This window comes from Pristiophorus japonicus, chromosome 24 (genome assembly GCF_044704955.1).
Source record: "Pristiophorus japonicus isolate sPriJap1 chromosome 24, sPriJap1.hap1, whole genome shotgun sequence".
Taxonomy (NCBI): domain Eukaryota; kingdom Metazoa; phylum Chordata; class Chondrichthyes; family Pristiophoridae; genus Pristiophorus; species Pristiophorus japonicus.
Window position 1 is genome coordinate 18,240,153 of NC_092000.1, and position 17,366 is coordinate 18,257,518.

The 17,366-nt window shown below is 48.1% G+C and overlaps 1 protein-coding gene across 2 annotated transcripts in view; it reads left to right on the forward strand.

The window, feature by feature from the left end:
* The window catches only part of LOC139237827 (adhesion G protein-coupled receptor E2-like), an 86,909-nt gene that overhangs the window by 56,465 nt on the left and 13,078 nt on the right, over positions 1–17,366 (forward strand). For both annotated transcript variants that reach the window (XM_070867055.1, XM_070867057.1), the window contains 4 exons: positions 331–501; positions 2,778–2,975; positions 14,108–14,340; positions 15,750–15,816. In XM_070867055.1, coding sequence (XP_070723156.1) covers positions 331–501; positions 2,778–2,975; positions 14,108–14,340; positions 15,750–15,816 — 669 coding nt within the window. The remainder of the gene's footprint in view (positions 1–330; positions 502–2,777; positions 2,976–14,107; positions 14,341–15,749; positions 15,817–17,366) is intronic.

Here is a 17,366-nt window from a genome sequence, read left to right on the forward strand (position 1 = left end):
ACTCCATCGTCTGTTCCTGCTGTGTGAAGGTAGACAGTGTCAGCAGGTTATTGGCTGGTGGAGAGCATTGCCGCTGACCTTTGACCTGCTCCTACCCATTGTTCACACACCACACTGAGGCTGGTTGTAGTTCACCAACTCCTGCCTGGGCTGAGATGGGCTAATTCAACACGGACCCGGAGTGGAGCCTGGGGCGTTGCCTTCTGTGTGGCTCAGTACCACACTGGACCGATGCCTTTCCCCACTGAGCGGTGCACACACCATCTACTTGCCCGGTTACAGCTGGCTCGGTAACTGCGGATGGTAAAATGTAATCCCTGCTCTCCACAGGAAGCTATTCGTGATTGGACAATGCACTGCGTCCACTGGAATTATGCAGCTGGGAAAAGTTACTGGTCTCCCAGCGGGTGCACTGTGGGAGCTTCCAATGGAACGGAGACCCAGTGCCAATGCAATCACCTCTCCAGCCTCGCTCTGCTGATGACTTCTTTCAAACGCCAGGTACAAATGTTTATTCACTAATATTCTTCACGGTTAGTACTAAATTCATGGCAACGAAACACAGCAGCATTGATGGCTCATGTAGCCCCTGAATGATGTAGTGAGGGTGAGGGACAACTGTCCGATGTTGTGCTGCAATGAAAGTTCCTGGATTGTGGGATTTAGACTCATCTGGGTGATGGACCAAGGCCCACAGTGCAGGACAGTATCAGGGCTGGAAATAGTGGGAGAGAAGAGGGGATGAATCAATAAATAGTGATGGATGACACTAAGATTGGATTGTACAAGCCTGTAGGTTATAGGATGAAGCTGAAGACTGAAGGAGGTAGGGAGTTCCATAGTTTGTGAGTTCTTGAAGATGATGACTTAGAGTGGGCGATGTGCTGGAAAATCCTCCACAAAACTGAGAAGACGCACCTATCAGAAAGGTCAAACTGGCTGGAGCTCATTTCTCTAGAAACAAGAAGGCTGAGGGGTGACTTAATTGAGGTCCTTAAAATTATGAAGATGTAGAGAAGATGTTTCCACTTGTGGTGGAGACCAAAACCAGGGACCATAAATATAAGATAATCACCAATGAATCCAATCGGGAATTCAGGAGAAACCTCTTTACCCAGAGAGTGGTGAGAATGTGAAACTCGCTGCCACAGGGAGTGGTTGAGGTGAATAATATCGGTGCATTTAAGGGGAGGCTGGATAAACAGATGAGGGAGACGGGAATCGAAGGATGTGTCAGTCAGGTTAGATGAAGAAGGGTGGGAGGCGGCTCATGTGGAGCATCAACACCAGCAAGGACCCGTTCGGCTGAATGTCTTGTTTCTGTGCTGTGCATTCTATGTCATTCTGTGATATGGGAACAGTATTCAAGCTTTGAACGGGGTCGGGATTTTTAGTGAATTTAAGGAAAAGTGATGCGCATGAAAGGAGATTGAAAGCTTCTCAAAGGCAGCTTTAGTGATGGAGAAGATGTGGGAGATCCAGTTAAGGATTAGACAGAAAGTGAGGCCTAGAACGTCTCCAGGTGACGCAGCAGTAAAGGGTAAGCGATGGACTTGCATATCATGTAACTATGTGCCATTCACAAGCATTGAACCATATCAGTGACCATACTTACTCCACCATCTACAAGGCTCAAGTCAGGAATGTGATGGTTTATTTCGGAACATAGGAACAGGAGGAGGCCATTCTGCCCCCGAGCCTGTTCCGCCATTCAATTAGATCGTGGCTGATCTCTATCTTAACTCTGTTTACCCACCTTGGTTCTATAATATCCTTGCCTAACAAAAATCTATCTTAGTTTTGAATTTTGGCACCTTTGTCTTTTATATGAGGCATTATAAGCAAGGCTTTATTTGCCATCTCAGGTGGACTTAAAGGTGTTGGATTTTATATTGGATTAGGATTAATGCTCTCTCCTATGTCCCGGATTCTTGTCCTTTATTTAATTAACAAATTTCAGAGTCCATGAGATATTAATATAGCTGACAGATGTTTATTAGTGAAAGACAGTAGGCACCTGTAGGCTACCCATTGGGTAGTTCGAGCTTACCACTCCCCAGGCGGTTCTCAGTCTTGAGTCTCACCGAGGGTATGTTGCATTCCACAATCATACCGTTACTATACCGCACCTACTTTGGTCACAGGATATGGTGTAACCCTGAACCCCATGTGCTATTCCTTTGTTTAAGATTGACCTACTTTGGTTCTGTCCAATCCCCTTATCTCCAGCCCTCTGTATCATGTTTCCCTTACATTACTTTGCTGAGCATTTTTCAACACTTGTCCTTCAGGCCTTGGTCTGTGTGTCCATGACAGCACATTGACCCCGACTCTATCTTAGTCCAGTGATATATGTTCCACCTAAGCTAAGCATTCTATTTATCTATAATTACTTTTAGCAAGTAGTGCAGTTAGTTACAATTACCACCATTATTTTTCACGTCTACTCTTGTTCAAGTAGCCTGTTCAGTATATTTAACACAATCAGTCAGTCTCTCTGCACTCACTGTAGTTCCCTCACAATGCTCTTTACCTATGCCAGGCTGTTATCTGATTATACCCTATCCTACGCTCTGCCACTAGTTGAAGAACACCATCAAAAACAGATTATCTGATCATTTATCACAGTGCTGTCTGTGGGAGCTTGCAGTGCACAAATTGGCTGCCGCGTTTCCTATGTTACAACAGTGACTACTTCAGCAGTACCTCATTAGCTGAGGAACATTTTAGGATGTCCTGAAAGGCCCTATATAAAAGCAAGTTCTTTCTTTCTCTAGGACGATCCCCTTGCTTTGACTATAATTACATTCATTGGGATTCCCGTATCGCTGGTGTGTCTTGGAATCACCTTTGTGACGTTTGTCTCCTGCTCCAATTTAAAAAATGCCATAAATACCACCCACACGCAGCTGTGCGCGAGTCTCTTCCTGGCAGAGCTGCTGTTCATCGTGGGAATCAACAGGACCGAAAACCGGGTAAGGGACCTCTCCACAGTCAGCAACGCCCAAGATTGTGTGTGCATGTCTAAGCATATTTGTCTGTGTCTGTGTATACACATGGTGTGCCTGTGTGTGTCCATGTACACGTATGTTTGAGCGTACATGTTTCTGGATCCATGTGCATCAACACCTTTCTTTGGTGTAACCCTCACCTCCTTCGCCCCACCATTGGCGTCCGTGCTTTCAGCTGCCTAATCTCTGTAGGCAGATTTAATTGCGCCCATTCACTCAGATCCAACTGGCATAAATGGTGATGACAAGGATACTCGTTCAGTAACCCAGAACAATTTTATTAAACACACAGCATGCACTAAACAAACTTAGACAGTAATAAAAACCAAAAAACGCTGGAAACACTCAGCGGGTCAGGCAGCATCTGTGGAGAGAGAAACAGAGTTAACGTTTCAGGTTGATGACTCTTTGTCAGGACTGGCAACAGTTCGAAATGTAACAAATTCTTAAGGAGGTGCTGGGGCCCTGAAAGATGGGGGAAGGGCGGAAAGAACAAAAGGGAAGGTCTGTGATAGGGTGGAAGGCAGGAGAGATTCGGGAGACAAAAGGGATGATGGGTCGAATTGAGATGGTAATGGCACAAGTCAGGAAACAAAAGATGCATCTAGAGAGGGTGTGTCTTAGGCACTGGAGGATCCCCTTTGCCTTGCCACCTCCTCGGGGCCGGGCAGTCTCTCCTCCAGTGTCCGTCTTCCCACACCCGAAACACGTTCCAGCCTTCCCTGTGCTAACCCCTTCCTGACACCATTCCTTTTTACCAGCCTCACTGGCCTTTACTTCGGGTACCCTGCCCTTACCTGGTTTGACCTCCTCCTCTGAGCCGCTTTTAAAAGCCAGGCTCATGTGACAGAGCACTCCGGCCTCCGTATTCGCAAGGTCCTTGGGGTCAAACCAGGCCTCCGCTATTACCCATATTCGTGGCAAACTGTTTGTCACGCGGGTCCTGAGCCAATGGTTTCTCGGCCGCTCCCCCCCCCCCTCCTTAAACTGTGTTCTGTCGAGCACCCCACCTGTGGCTTTATCGTAGATGGGCCAGAGCCTGTCCTTGAATGCCTGAGATGCTTCCCCTGCCAGTTGCAATGTCCTCTCTACTCTACAGAATGGACTACCCTGGGTGTGACCCATGGCTCTCAGGGTTTCCTCCTTTAAGCCAGCCGTGGTCCCCTGTCCCCGTTTGGTCTCAGCGGACAGGGCCTGATACAGTTTCCCAGCCAGGGGTAACAGCAACAGTGTGTGAGCCTCAGCCTCATTACACCCGTTAATCCCCCCAATCTGGTCCACCTCGCTGAAGTGAACTGAGGGTCCCCTTCTTTCTTTAACTTGGGCCCCCGAGATCATATTCTGCAGCTGCGGGGTGGTGAACGGAAGCACAAAATCGCTTTGCAGCGCGCCCTGACCCTCGCCGTCTACGGGCAGGCCGAACTTCTGCTGCCGTATGGGCCACATCGGTCCGTTTGGTGCTTCAGGCGGTGGTTGGACGTCCCTACCCTGCCCCCAATCCTCGCTATCTTCTCCTTTCTCTTCCCAGTCCACCCGAGCTTCCCCCCCGGGGCCATCAAGCAAACCATGCCTTTGGCTTTGGCTAGAGCTTGAGTCAAGCTTTGGATTTTTTCTTGGCAGGGCCCGTGATTTCCACTGCTAGCTACCCTGTAAGCTGTCTTAATGTCTCTCAGTTGCCCCTCCAGCCCGTCAACTTTACCCATTCAGCGGGCATTCTCCTCCTTTACAGCCTGCTCGTTGAGCTTGGCCTCGGTGACCTGGCATTGCAGGTACTCTCCGGTGTTACGGGAGGTTTCCTCCTGAGTGCACCTTTCCTGCCTCTCCCCGTGTAACTCATCCACTAATCTGTTCCCCACTGTAGCCCTTGCGGCTGACTGCTGCTCTGACTCTAGGAGCTCTGCCTTAAGCTTACCAACCTGCTCCCTGAGCAGCTGGACTTGCTTCTGCAAACACAGGAGCCAAATGGCCTTTACTTTGGCCTTTTTGTGCACCTTACCCCTTGTCCACTCTGCAGCTTTGTCCTCTGGACTCTCAGCCCGCAACAGGTCTAACACCCACTGCTGTGTTACATTAAATTTACCGAATACGTACGAGGAAATCCTATCCCCCATTGTCGATCTCTTGACCTTGAGATCTTCCATGACTATCTGTTCACTCGTACCAGAGTCCTGCCGCGGTCACCAGATTCTGTAAGTGGTTTTGCCCTTGGTGGTTTCGAATCACCCCTCTTACAATAGTTCTAGACTCCGGAATTATAGTTGTGAACAGTAATACAGTCATAGACAGATCTTTTCGGTTTCAACCGTCGCAATGCTTTTATTCAAGTGAAAACACACCTGCTCCCAGTAAAAACACACCCTGGTAGTGTAATGCAAACAAACACAGTGCAACACACAGTCTGGCCCATCTAAACAGGCCCCTAAAGTGAAGTATCCATGTCTAAAACACCCCTACTCGGGATTCAAAATTGCACCAAATCTGTCCAACAGAATGTGCGTATGCTTATGATCCTTGCAAAAACCTCCCCACTAAAACCCCTAAGGCTTGGTTGGGACACACAACACCCTTTCGCACTATGCGGTGGTCTTAAAGATGCGTGGACTGGGATAAATGCTCACCAATTACCCCTCTGGCTTACTCGCTGCTTCTCCCGATGAGGCTTATCTTCTGGGTCCGTACCAAACTGTGGTATTCAAGTCCAGTCTCAAGGTCAGCCTCCCAGTCAAAGTAGCAAAGCTCTCTTTGCTCGTAGACGGTGGTTTCTTCTCTCCGTCCCAGATGGAGTGCTCGGTCTTTGTGTGTTTCAAGCGCGTGTAAAAGAGAGGGGAGAGAGAGAAATGACTGCCGACTGCCTTCTCTTATGCCTGTAAGACTGCTTCTTTTCGTGCCAAAAGTCCAACTGACTTTTCCCTGAGGCAGTCCAACTGAAAAGCAAAAACAAGTCTTTACCTGCCCCTTTGTCCAATTGGTCTGTCCCATGATGTGTGGCTCCGATGAGTTCTAGGGTCGAATAGCTCTCCTTTATCTTTCGATGGCCTGAAACCCCGGCCATTTTACTTAATGTCTCACTGATGGGTTCCCATTCCATGACAAAAAGTGCCTAATTAACCATGATGTTCCTGCTTTCAGCCATTCTCATTCCCCTCAGCTGATGTGTATTCAAGTTACCCATGTTTGGACCTGCCCCAGGTCAGTGCTGTCTGCTCTCTGCAGTAACAGAAAATGTGTCCAAGTAATGTTCAACAAATCCAAAAAGTTTGTTTTCACCGAATCTTACAGCCCCCTGATTATTGACCCCTCTGCTAAGGGAAATAGGTCCTTTCTATCCACTCTATCTAGGCCCCTCATAATTTTATACATCTCAATTAAATCTAACCTCTGCCTCCTCTGTTCCAGGGGAAACAACCCCAGCCTATCCAATCTTTCCTCACAGCTAAAGTTTTCTAGTCTGGGCAACATCTTTGTAAATGTCCTCTGCATCCTTTCTAATGCGATCATATCCTTCCTGTAATGTGGTGGCCAGAACTGCACGCAGTGCTCCAGCTGTGGCCTAACAAATGTTGTACAGGTTGGACCTTTCCTGTCCAGAAATATCTGTGCTTCGGCATGAGTTGGGCCTGAGGGAGAGGAGGGTTTAGAAATAAAAAAGAGCACCAAGAACATTGGGTCGGTGGCTCAAGATAGCACCTCAGTTGTCCTGCCGGTGATCAGAAAGCATTCTGTTCTCTTGCAAAAACAATGTTGCAAAGCATTTCTGCAAACTCAGCAGTTTCACAACCAGATCTAACTTATCTTGTCACACCACAAGACTGGCCTTGTTATTGTGCAAAAAAGGCATGCAAAAACAGTTAGCGTTCATAACAGCCTTTAACCATTTACAACCCTAAGCTCTGGAATTCCCTCTACACCTCCCCATCTCTCTCTCTTCTTTAAAACCCACCTCTTTGATCAAGCTTTTGGTCACCTGTCCGAATGTCTCCATCTTCGGCTCAGTGTACATTTTTTGGTTGTTGCCTGATAACACCCCTGTGAAGCACCTTGGGGACTTTATAATTTCGTTAAAAGCGCTATATAAATGCAAATTGCTGTTGTCTGTGCATGTATGTGGATTTGACTGTTTCTCTGTGTGACAAGCTGTGTGTGTGTGGCTGTGTGTGTGTGACTGTGTGTCTGTGTCTCTGTGTGTGTGTGTGACTGTGTATGTGTGTGTGTCTACGTATCTGTCCATTTGTGTCGTCTGTTTGCTTGTGTGTGGTGTGTCTGTCTGTTCATGGGTGGGAGTGTATGTGTTTTTTCTGCGTGTGTCGGCATGTTTTATTTAATTCACTCTTGGGGCGTGGGCATCGCTAGCCACACCAGCGTTTATTGCCCGTTCCTAGGTGGTCTTGAGAAGGTGGTGGTGGGCCGCCTTCTTGAACCGCTGTTGGGAAGTTCCAGGATTTTGACCCAGCGTTGACGAAGGAACGGCGATATATGTCCAAATCGAGGTGGTGCGTGACTTGGAGGGTAAAATGGAGGGGTTGGTGTTCCCACGCACCTGCTATCCTTGTGCTTTGAGGTGGTGGGTTTGGGAGGTGCTGCCAAAGAAGCCTTGGCGAGTTGCTGCAGTGCATCCTGTAGATGGTACACACTGCAGCCACGGTGCGCCGGTGGTGGAGGGAGTGAGTGTTGAAGGTGTTGGATGGGGTGCCGATCAAATGGGCTGCTTTGTCTTGAATGGATGTGTGTAAATGTGTCTGGGCTTTTGTTCCTATTCGTTGATCCCGCCTGTTTAATGAATAGATTGTATTCGTACAGTTCTGGTCGCCATATTCTAAAAAGGATATAGAGGCACCGGAAACGGTGCAGAGAAGCTTTACAAGGATGATACCAGAAATGCGAGGGTATACTTATCAGGAAAGGGTGAACAGGCTGGGTCTCTTTTCTCTTGACAAAAGAAGGCTGAGGGGTTACGTAATAGAGGTCTTTAAAATTATGAAAGGTTTGATAGAGTGGATACAGAGAGAATGTTTCCACTTGTGGGGAAGAGGATAACTAGAGGCCATCAATATAAGATAGTCATCATGAGATCTAATCGGGAATTCAGAAGAAACTTCTTTACCCAGAGAGTGGTGAGAATGTGGAACTCGCTGCCACAGGGAGTGGTTGAAGTGAATAGTATCGATGCATTTAAGGGGAGGCTGGACAAGTGTATGAGGGAGAAGGGAATAGAGGGTTATGCTGATAGATTTAGATGAGGAAACACGGGAGGAGGCTCGAGTGGAGCATAAACGCCGGCATGGACTGATTGGGCCGAATGGCCTGTTTCTGTGTCATATATCCCATGTACTCCTGTGTACCTCCTCTCGCCAGCAGTCAATCCCCAGGGTCAGTGAACAGGTCCCCTCGGCTGATCAAGCCAAGCTCCCCACTGTGCATCAACAGTGAGGGGGTTCCCGCTCTCAGTCTTTATGTTCATGGTGTTTGCAGCTTGTTTTAGCCGTTTGTTCAGTTGCCCCCAAAGCTGGGATTTTTGGGGGTTTTGAGTTTTCGTTAAAAAAATGTAAAACAGAAGGGCCCGGGATTTTCTTGTCCGTTCCACCATAACTGCAGCAAGAATCCAGTGGAACGCTTTGGGAAAAGACACGGACACGATTGCGTTGGGTCCCCAGCCTTTCCGGGATTTCCCGGTTTGGCCTTTTACCTCCACCCGCCCCTCACAGTGCCGGAGACGCCAAGAGGGCGGGGAGCAGGCTGGGGAGGTCACTGCACTGGGAATGCCCACTTAACCGGGCTCCGAGGGGACCCAGTGTCGGACTGGAGGCTGGTAAACCAAGTGGCCTGAGGTGACCCAGGTTCTAGGCTGGGGCAAGTGGGCCCCACCAGAGGGATTCAGGCCCAACAAACCAGCCTGGACCCACGGAGCACAGGCTCATTTATTCTTTTAAATTGGATTACCCGCTGACCCCCATCCAAATGGTGCGCCCTCCCATTGACCTCCACGAACTTTGGCAAGGTCAGTGCTGGAGGGTGTCGATGGGCACGATATAGGTGTTAGCTCTGAGACTGCACCACAACAACAACAACTTTATTTATATAGCGCCTTTAACATAATAAACCGTCCCAAGCCGTTTCACAGGAATGTTATCAACAACAAAAAAATTCGACACCGAGACACATAACAACGAAAACTTGTATTTATATAGCGCCCTTACCATAGTTAACCGGGAACTAATGTAGGTCAGTGTTATATGACAAAACAACAGATTTGACACCGAGCCTGTTATGTATGTAAACCTGTAATTACCATGTCTAACCACCAGAGGGCTTATCCCCTGGAGTCACAAGGGATCCCATAGTCCCTTGGGAGCACCTGTATATAAGGAGGCCTCACAGGCTGGAGAGGCAATCTGAGATCTGCAATAAAGAACTACGGTCACACTTACTTTGAGCTTGCAGTATCTAGTCTGACTCTTTATCCAAGACATAACAACTGGCGACGGGATACAGATAACGAATCCCAACGCAACAATACAGAGAACTGTGGGCATCCTGGAGAAATTTTCGGAGGGAGATGATTGGGAAACTGTGGAGCGACTTGACCAATACTTCGTGGCCAACGAGCTGGAAGGAGAGACGAACGCTGCCAAGTGAAGGGCGATCCTCCTCACCGTTTGCGGGGCATCAACGTATGGCCTCATGAAAAACCTGCTCGCTCCAGCAAAACCCACAGACAAGTTATAGGATGAGTTGTGCACACTATTCCGGGAGCACCTAAACCCGAAGGAAAGCGTTCTGATGGCAAGGTATCGGTTCTACATGTACAAGAGGTCTGAAGGCCAGGAAATGGTGAGCTACATCACCGAGCTAAGGCGCCTTGCAGGATATTGCGAATTTAAAGGACACTTGGAGCATATGCTCAGGGACTTCTTTGTTCTTGGCATTGGCCCTGAAGTAATACTTCGCAAACTTTTGACTGTAGAGACCCCAACCTTGAGTAAAGCCATAGCGATAGCCCAGGTGTTTATCTCCACCAGTGACAATACCAAACAAATTTCCCAGCACACTAGTCTGCTGCAAGTACTGTGAACAAAGTAACGTTGTTTTCGAATCAAAATGTGTATGGTAGGACTTACACTCCTGTAGCTGCACGTCTGCAGATGACTCAGAGTCGGCCATCAAGGTGGTGAACACAAGGCAATTAGCACCTTGTTGGCGCTGTGGGGATGATCATCGATTTCATTCATGCCGCTTCAAAGGATACATGTGCAAGGGCTGTAGAACAATGGGACACCTCCAATGCATGTGCCAGCAAGCTGCAAACCACCATGTAGCAGAAGAGAACAGATCCACGGTGAATCATGACGAACCAGAGCCTCAGACCGAGGAGGCAGAGGTATATGCGGTGCATGCATTTATCATAAAGTGTGCCCCGATAATGCTGAAGGTTGAATTAAATGGACTCCTGGTGTCCATGGAGCTGGACACGGGCGCAAGCCAGTCCATAATGAGTAAAAAGACTTTCAATAAGTTGTGGTGCAACAAGGCTTCAAGGCCACTGCTGACTCCCATTCGTACCAAACTCAGAACGTACACAAAGGAACTAATTCCTGTAATTGACAGTGCTGTCGTAAAGGTCTCCTATGATGGAGCGGTGCACGATTTACCACTCTGGGTGGTACCGGGCGATGGCCCCACGCTGTTCGGCAGGAGCTGGCTCGGAAAGATACGCTGAAACTGGGACGACGTCTGAGCGCTTTCGTCTGTCGACGACACCTCATGTGCCCAGGTCCAAAGCAAGTTCCCCTCGCTGTTCGAACCAGGCATTGGGAAGTTCCAAGGAGCAAGTTCCAGGGATGTGACCCATCCATCACAAGGCGAGAGCGGTACCTTACATGATGAGAGAGAGGGTGGAGATCGAGTTGGACAGATTGCAATGAGAGGGCATCATTTCGCCGATCGAATTCAATGAGTCCGATCGATTCAGTCCTCAAGGGAGACGGCACCGTCAGAATCTGTGGTGATTACAAAGTAACTATTAATCGTTTCTCACTGCAGGATCCCCACTACTGAAGGCAGATGACCTATTTGCGACGCTGGCGGGAGGGAAAACGTTCACGAAGCTGGACTTGACCTCGGCCTACATGACGCAGGAGCTGGAGGAATCTTCGAAAGGCCTCACCTGCATCAACACGCACAAAGGTCTTTTCGTTTACAACAGATGCCCGTTTGTCATTCGATCGGCCGCGGTGATAGTCCAGAGGAATGTGGAAAGCTCGCTGAAATCGGTCCCGCGCACCGTGGTCTTCCAGGACATCTTGGTTACAGGTCGGGACACCGTTGAGCACCTGCAGAACCTGAAGGAGGTTCTTAGTCGGCTTAATCGTGTGGGGCTCAGGCTAAAACACTCGAAGTGTGATTTCCTGGCACTTGAAGTGGAGTTCCTGGGGAGAAGAATCACGGTGGACGGCATCAGGCCCACCGATTCGAAGACGGAGGCAATCAAGAACACACTGAGGCCACAGAACGTGACGGAGCTGCGTCGTTTCTAGGACTCCTGAACTTCTTACCGGGTCTTAGCACATTGTTAGAACCCCTGCACTCTTTACTGCGTAAGGGAGATGAATGGGTATGGGGTAAAAGCTAAGAAAATGTCTTTGAGAAAGCTAGGAAGCTGTTTTGTTCAAACAAATTGCTTGGGTTGTACGATACATGTGAACGTTTGGTACTAGCATGTGATGCGTCGGCGTACGAGGTCGGGTGTGTATTGCAACAAGCTAATGAATTTTGAAAATTACAATCGGTTGCTTATGCATCCAGAAGTCTGTCTAAGGCCGAGAGGGCCTACAGTATGATCGAAAAAGCATTAGCGTGTGTTTACGGGGTAAAGAAAATGCATCAATATCTGTTCAGGCTCAAATTTGGAAACCGACCATAAAGCCACTTATATTCCTCTTTTCTGAAAATAAGGGGATAAATACGAATGCATCGGCCCGCATCCAGAGATGGGCGCTCACGTTGTCCGCATACAACTACGCCATCCGTCACAGGCCAGACACAGAAAACTGTGCCGATGCTCTCAGTAGACTACCATTGCCCACCACCGGGGTGGAGTTGGCACAGCCTGCAGCTTTAATTATGGTAATGGAAGCATTCGAGAGTGAGCAATCACCTGTTACCGCCCGACAGATTAAAACCTGGTCGAGGCAGGACCCCTTACTGTCCTTAGTAAAAAAACTGTGTGCTCCACGGGAGTTGGTCTAGTGTCCCGGTAGAGATGCAGGAAGAAATAAAGCCGTACCAGCGGCACAGAGATGAAATGTCTATACAGGCAGACTGCCTCCTATGGGGCAATCGGGTAGTTGTGTCAAAAAAGGGCAGGGACACTTTCATTAGTGATCTCCACAGTACCCACCCAGGCATTGTAATGATAAAAGCGATTCAGATCCCATGTGTGATGGCCCCGGTATTGATGCAGACTTAGAGTCTTGTGTGCACAAATGTAATATATGTTCCCAGTTAAGCAATACACCCAGGGAGGCGCCACTAAGTTTATGGTCTTAGCTCTCCAAACCGTGGTCTAGGGTTCATGTCGACTATACAGGCCCATTCTTGGGAAAAATGTTTTTCGTGGTTGTAGATGCGTACTCCAAGTGGATTGAATGTGTGATAATGTCGGCAAGCATGTCCGCTGCCAACATTGAAAGCCTACGGGCCATGTTTGCTATGCACGGCCTGCCTGATGTCCTTGTAAGTGACAATGGGCCGTGCTTTACCAGTGCCGAATTCAAGGAATTCATGACCCGCAATGGGGTGAAACATGTCACGACTGCCCCATTTAAGCCAGCATCCAACGGTCAGGCAGAACGAGCAGTTCAAACAATCAAGCAGAGCTTGAAAAGGGTAACTAAAGGCTCACTGCAGACTCGCTTATCCCGAGTCCTGCTTAGTTACCGCACAAGGCCCAATTCGCTCACCGGGGTCCCTCCCGCTGAACTGCTCATGAAAAGGGCACTTAAGACAAGGCTCTCGTTAGTCCACCCTGATCTACACGAACAGGTAGAGAGCAGGCGGCTTCAACAGAATACACGCAAATGTGTCACGCGAAATTGAAGATAATGATCCTGTATTTGTGTTGAACTATGGACAAGGTTCCAAGTGGATTGCTGGCAGTGTCTTGGCCAAAGAGGGGAGTAGGGTGTTTGTGGTCAAACTCGCAAATGGACTCACCTGGGGAAAACACTTGGACCAAATCAAACTCAAATTTACGGACTATCCAGAACAATCTACCTTTTTCGACCCTCCAACGCACACACAAGTGGCAACCGCCCACGAAGCAGAACCCATCACCCAGCTCACCACCCCCAGCAGTCCAGCAAGGCCTGCTGTGCAGAGCCCAGCAAAGGCCCAACAAACGACTCACTAACACCAGCAATTGCACCAAGACGATCAACCAGGGAAAGAAAGGCCCCAGATTGTCACATTGTAAATAGTTACACTTTTGACTTTGGGGAGGGGGGGAGTGTTGTTATGTATGTAAACCTGTAATTACCATGTCTGACCACCAGAGGGCTTATTCTCTGGAGTCCCAAGGGATCTCACAATCTCTTGGGAGCACCTGTATATAAGGAGGCCTCACAGGGCTGGAGAGGCACTCTGAGATCTGCAATAAAGAACTACAGTCACACTTACTTTGAGCTTGCAGTATCTAGTCTGACTCTTTATCCAAGATATAACAGAGCCACATAAGGAGATCTTAGGGTCTTGGGGCAGGCGACCAAAAGCTAGGTCGAAGATGTAGGTTTGAAGGAGAGTCTTAAAGGAGGAAAGAGAGGCGGAGAGGTTTAGGGAGGGAGTTCCAGAGCTTAGGGCCTAGGCAGCTGAAGGCATGGCTGCCAATGGTGGAGCATTTAATATCGGGGATGTTCAAAAGTCCAGAATAGGTGGAGCGCAGAGGTCTAAGGGAGGTGATAGGGCTGGAGGAGATTACAGAGATAGGAAGGGGCGAGGCTATGGGGGGATTTGAAAGCGGGGATGAGAATTTTAAAATCGAGGCGTGGAATTGTGAGGCTCTGCTGTTTCAGGAAAGGCTCCCACACTGTTTCTTGTTGTTTCAGGTTGTGTGCGGGATTGTGGCAGGGTTTTTACACTACTTCTTCCTGGCAGCGTTTGTCTGGATGTTTCTGGAAGGAGTCCAGCTCTTCCTCATGGTCAGAAACATCAGGCAATTGAGGGTTCCCCACTCAGAGAAAACTGGGAGGTACATGTACTCCTGTGGCTACGGGGTCCCTGCAATAATCGTGGTCATATCTGCTGCAGTCTCTCACGACGGCTATGGGTCACCCAGACAGTAAGTAATGTGTCCTGTTATTCCAGCCTTACCATGCAATTTGTGGCTTTCCACTTGAACTCAAATCACTTCTCTCATCTGTGGACTCTGTAACGATATAATGTATAGCATCCTCTAGCTTGACGGTATAGCGCCCTGGATCTGTATTGTAAAAAACTGTCTGTAGGAGGAACGCCATTTTATCTGCACATGGCTGATTGAGATCTACTGAATAAGTAGAGTTAAACTGAACTAAGAGTGTTCAAGAGACTATAAAATACAGATTCCAAATTTCTTTCTCATATCGCAACCTTTCTTTTGTCAATAATAATATGGTTCATGCTCCTCTGAACTACACTCTCGTTTTCTCTTCTCCTTCCATGATCTTCCCCCTTTCCTTCCTCTCCTCTACTCTCTCCTGGCCTCTTTCCCTCCCCTTACCTCCTCTCCTCTCTCTTCCTTACATCTCTCCTTACCCCACCTATCCTCGTTCCTCACCTCTCCTCTCTCCTCCCCCCTCCCTTCTGTCCTTTATCCTCTCTGTGCCACTCATTCCATTCCCTGCTCAGCAGTCAGCAAAGGGTTCCTGACTGATTTCCCTCCCTCCCCACCCCACCCTAACCCAGTAATTGTAGCCCCTCTCCTAAAGATTGCTTGCTGCAAAGTGTTGCATGCTCCTTGTCTATTGCTCACTCACGTGAAGAGAAAGAAAAGAATGAAGAAAAATGAAAAGCAAGAAAGAGAGAAAGACTGACGTGCATTTATATAGCACCGTTTACAACCTCAGAATGTCCGATTGGCTTTAAAGCCAATAAAGTACTTCTGAATTGTAGTCACTTTTGTAATGTAGGAAACAACCATTTTTGCGCACAGCAAGCTCCCACAAACAGCAATTTAATAATGACCAGATAATCTGTTTTCGTTATGTTGATTGAGGGATAAATATTGGGCCCAGGACACCGGGGATAATTCCCTGCTCTTCTTCGAACTAGTGTTATTGTATCTTTTACATCCACTCGAAAGGGCAGACGAGGCCTCGGTTTAACATCTACTCCGAAAGCCGGATGAGCCCCATGCACCACAGCGCAGGCCCCACAGATAACCAGGGGCAGTGGGTTCCAAACTCACTCAGGACCCACGGACTCTGCCCCTGGTTTTACACCGTGCTCTGTGCTTGGTGCGTTCCTGAGAAACTGTCACACAGGGGGTGAATTTCTGACCCGGGACCTATTAATATCGGCATTTACTGAGGTCTGAATGTCGCCTCAATGTCAGTCTGTGAATGGCCAGCACACGGGACGTATTATCATCCAATCAGTGAGCGGGGTTTGAGAATATTCCTGCGGGATGAATCTCCTGCGATTGGCGGTTTGCGCTCTCATGTGCCCCTCAGCGATCCGGTACATTCACTTTCTCCTCTTAACTTCCAGCTGCTGGATCTCCACGGACAGCGGATTGATCTGGAGTTTCCTGGGGCCCGTGTGCCTGATAATTGCGGTAATTATTGAAGGCCTGCCATTGCTCATTCACTGTTGTAATGGACAATCTTTGTGTCCAGTCCACCTGTGCTAGATCCCGTCTCAAACCACTGAAATCGACTCTCTTCCAGTTGGGTATTTCCACCATTGATTTCTCTTTGTCCCTTTCGATAACTACTTTAAACCTGATGATATTGTGATCATAAGAACATAAGAAATAGGAGCAGGAGTAGGTCATGTGGCCCCTCGAGCCTGCTCCGCCATTCAATAAGATCATGGCTGATCTGATCTTGGCCTCAACTCCACTTCCCTGCCCGCTTCCCATAACCTTTTACCCCCTTATCATTCAAGAATCTGTCCATCTCCACCTTAAGTATATTCAATGACCCTTCCTCTGGGGCAGAGAATTCCAAAGATTCACCACCCTCTGAGAGAAGAAATTGCTCCTCATCTCCGTTTTAAATGAGCGACCCCTTATTCTGAAACTATGCCCCCTAGTTCTACATTCCTCACGAGGGGAAACATCCTCTCTGCATCGACGCTATCACACCCCTTATATGTTTCAATAAGATCACCTCTCAATCTTCTAAACTCCAATGAGTACAGGCTCAACCTGTTCAACCTGTCTTCATAAGACAACCCTCTCATCTCAGGATTCAACCTCGTGAACCTTCTCTGAACAGCCTCCAATGCAAGTATATCCCTCCTTAAATAAGGAGACCAAAACTGTATGCAGTACTCCAGGTGTGGCCTCACCAATGCCCTGTACAGTTGTAGCAGGACTTCCTTACTTTTATACTCCCTCCCCCTTGCAATAAAGGCTAATATTCCTGCACTTGCCTGCACTATCCCGATATCGCTTGATTCCCATAATATCCAAAAATCCATCAATCTCTGCCTATAAATATGCTCATTGAATGAACCGCCACAGCTCTCTACGGAAGAAAATTCCAAAGGTTCACAATCCTCTGAGTGAAGAAATTCCTCCTCATCTCACTAAAACATCGAAGCACTTATACTCAGATCACCAGATCTCTTCTGTCCTAAATGACCGACCTCTTATTCTGAGACTGTGCCCCCTGGTTTTAGACTCTCCAGCCCTGGGAAACATCTTCCCTGCATCTACCCTGTCAATGCCCCTCAGAATCTTGTATGTTTCAAGGCAATCACCTCTCATTCTTCTAAACTCCAGAGAGTATAGGCCTGCTCTACACAATCTCTCATCATAAGACAGTCCTCTCATCCCAGGAATCAATTTAGGGAACACCTCCAAGGCTAGTATATTCTTCCTTGGATAAGGAGACCAAACCTGTGCGCAGTACTCCAGGTGTGGTCTCACCAAGGCCCATGTACAATTGTCGCAAGACTTCGCTACTTTTATACTCCAGCCCCTTTGCAATGAAGGACAACATGCCATTTGCCTTCCTTATTCTGAGACTGTGACGCCTGGTTCTAGACTTCCTGCAACTATCCTGTCAAGCCCTGTAAGAATTTTGTTTCCATGAGATCACCTCTCTTTTATAGGCCTAATCTACTCAATGTCTCCTCATAGGACAATCCCCCCCATCC